The sequence below is a fragment of the Cariama cristata genome, unplaced genomic scaffold, assembly GCF_000690535.1.
Source record: "Cariama cristata isolate BGI_N322 unplaced genomic scaffold, ASM69053v1 scaffold12281, whole genome shotgun sequence".
NCBI classification, from domain to species: Eukaryota; Metazoa; Chordata; class Aves; order Cariamiformes; family Cariamidae; genus Cariama; species Cariama cristata.
The window spans coordinates 13,145-16,318 of NW_009599899.1; the positions used below are offsets into that span (position 1 = coordinate 13,145).

General features: G+C 40.5%; 1 protein-coding gene across 1 annotated transcript in view; it reads right to left on the reverse strand.

Moving 5' to 3' along the window:
- The window catches only part of PLEKHH1 (pleckstrin homology domain containing, family H (with MyTH4 domain) member 1), a gene marked incomplete at its 5' end in the record, with an annotated part of 16,426 nt that overhangs the window by 2,611 nt on the left and 10,641 nt on the right, over window positions 1-3,174 (reverse strand). Inside the window, 3 exons of the mRNA XM_009709849.1 lie at window positions 285-414; window positions 1,492-1,634; window positions 2,539-2,680. Of these exons, the coding sequence (XP_009708151.1) occupies window positions 285-414; window positions 1,492-1,634; window positions 2,539-2,680 (415 nt within the window). The remainder of the gene's footprint in view (window positions 1-284; window positions 415-1,491; window positions 1,635-2,538; window positions 2,681-3,174) is intronic.

The window sequence follows — 3,174 nt, forward strand, 5'->3', positions numbered from 1 at the left end:
CTTTGGCAAGGTTTGTAAGGAGAGGTAGTGCCCTGTATTACCATCAACTGATGCAGCAGCCAGGGAACCTTCAGTATTTATTTGCTGAACGCTAGCAACCCCTAGTGTTCAGAACATATTTCTCTTCCTTCTTTCTAAACCTGTGGTACCAGAGCTGTTCGTTCAAGGACAGAGTATTGTTCATTTTTTTCCCTTCCTGAAGTAGACGCATTTTCAACCCATGTGACCAGAGATCATAGGTATATCTCTGCTCTCGGGAACAGAAAAAAGCGTGCTCCAATTACCTTAGCAGCAAATATTTTGGTTCCAAAGAGAGGCCATTTCCGGGCCACTGTCAAATAAATTCGAATGCATTCTGGTGGAGAGCATCCCTGCAGCACCATCCACTTCGTCGCCAGCTTGTCAGCCAGTTGCCTTTCAGAATCCAAGACAGCATTATTTACTAATGTCTTCCAAGGAAAGGTGAGTAAAATCAACAGTTAATAAACCTACCTCTTATTCCAAAAGTGCTGTTCTACACAGCACTATGGACAGGGCTGTTAGCACTGTCAGTTAGAAGGGTTGTACAACCTGAGCCTATTTTAGCATTTTCTCTACTTCCACAATTATTTTACTACTGGTTATACTGTAATGCCCAGGAATCCCAGTCACATATGAGTTGCTCAGTGGTGTATATATTAAACAGCTGTAACTACAAACACTCAGGCAGTTGTTACAGTAAAATCCTGCCCCGCTTGTCTTCACCTTCAATTATACTCTCACCTTCATCTTAGCTTGTCCCTATTGTGCTCTATATGGAGTGGCAATATATATTAACTCACTCTTGATTTGGCTCACTAGGGATGGTTTGGCAGCTATCTTGCTACATGCAGATGGAATTTGCTTCCAAAAGGAGGTAATTGTGTTAGTTCCACCACTGCATCCTTAAGTAGCTTTGGATCTGGAAGATGACCATTCTCTCTCTTTAAAACAGTCAGAGCCGAGATCCATGGCAGCATCTGAACTCTGTACTTGATATCTCTGCATTGTGTGTGAGAATTTCCAAGTCAGAACATCAAAAAGCCCTGCCAAAATATGTTCTACCAGAATTACTGCATGGCCTGAAGCAGCCCAGATGTGCTGGCTTTATGGCTCATTGCAAATGTTAGGCATATGGATTCAATTGACGCTTGGGGGAAGGGTAAAACGAAAATTCAGAAACAGAATTCGTCTTAGGCTTAGGTTAAAGTTTGTTGGAATTGAGATGCCTCATTTGGAAGTGAAAGGCTTAAACTTCTTGTGTTGGGGAAAATTAGTTGGCAATTTGGCTCTTTTTATATTAGTTAACTGCTATTTTCTTTTAAAGGAACCTTTTCTTGACAGTTGTGTTTTGTTTAAGTTTCTACATCAAATAATCTTGACAGGGGTCCTTGAAACTTCTTAAATATAAAGACAGAATTTTGCAAGTAAAAGTTGTTTTCAGAGCAAAGTATAGAAGAACCAACAATTTACCTGAGCTTTTCAGGAGTAATGTTTTGCTTGTAGTGTTTGGGGTAGAATTTATCTAAGACCTGGTGGAGAAGATGTTGCATTTTCGATTGTGATGTTCCCCCAGGACTTGAAGATCCCGGTCGATCCAAATCCCCATATTCCACCTAAGATAACATTACAGTTTATAGTGCAACAGAACTATGGGGTTTTTAGTGTAGTAGAACATTCCATGAAACCACATACCAATAACTACTGTGTTCCTTAGTCATGCAAAAAACACCATTAGCTTGGGGAATTCTGTCTACAGCATTTACCATAATAGTAAACGTATACAACAGAGCAACTACCGAGGACATGACTGCCCAAGGAATTCTTTACTGATCTAAGAAAGTGAAACAAGATCTCAGCCAGCTACTTGTTGTAGGGAGGCACTTCTGTGCAACTGCAAAGATTTTCCGGTTTATTTTCAATTGGTCAATTAGAACAGCAGCATATTTGTAAATAGTTTGGACAATGTTCCCAGTGTCTTCATCTCAGTTTACATTGCTTTAACAAATGCAACAATCATTTTCAGCTCAGTAAGAAACTATTATCCTGTTTATCATGCCCACAATGCATACTGTGTGTTTTACGTGGTAAAATGCTAAATTCAAGCCTGGAGGTCTAATGCAGGATCCTGCAAGATGCTCTTCCTGAGTAAAAGGCTCTTGGCAGTGCAACAGGCAAAGTTTTTACTATTAATGGAATCCTAGTAGTGATACTATTTCCATATTTCTACTAAGGCACTAATTGGAGCAGTTCTGGGGATAGTCCAACCTCACTGTTTTTTCCAGTATTTTTCTTCAAAAGGAAAGGAGAGGCACTCCTATAGCAAATTTCCCTAAAAAGGTGTTCTAACAACACATGTATGCTGGTCTAATGTGTTTGGCATGGTACATCTCACACTGTATGTTTGATAAGAAAACCCACTTTCAATGTAAAAGATAGCTGCTTAGTCAAAGATATTCAGTGTACAGCTGAAGTCCCTGGAAGACAAAAGGGAGGATTTCTGCCCAGAGCCATACTCACCTGAGCCATCAGAGCCACCATTTCCAGAGCTAATTCCTTATTAACAGGAAACCTTCCATTGGCTATTTCATTGCTGACTTGGAAGGCCAGTAGCAACCGCTCACGGTCTGTCTCGCCTTTGGCCTGGCTCCGAAAATATAGCCTAAAAAGTAGAGAGGATTGTGAAGGTAAAAAGATACTGTGAACTGAAAGTAGAGGTGGGTACTTTAATCAAGGTGAGTAAAAATAAAAGTTGATTCCCTCCCCTCTTCTCCAAAGCAAACTTTGTGCATTGAAGGGGTACTGGACAGAGATTTGGAAGATTAAGTGCTCCCCTTATGAACAAGATTTCGGCAAGGAGGCTCAAAACATGCTTTCTAGCTTTGGAAGACATTTGAATTCTGTAAGCCAACCCCTTCAAGACATTGAGGCCTTATTAAACACAGGTAAATCAGTGTCCATCCATCCCCATCAAGCACAGACAGGCCGAATTTAAGATATGGCCTTCTTTGCTTATCACAGAATACAGAATTACCTCTGCTCTACATGTACAAACTTCTACATGGCAGCCTTGTGGACTTGTTATTTTTGCCAGCTTTGTTTTGACCACTTACACTGATACTGTTATTAAAAAAGTCTTCAGTTTGCTTCAGCAGG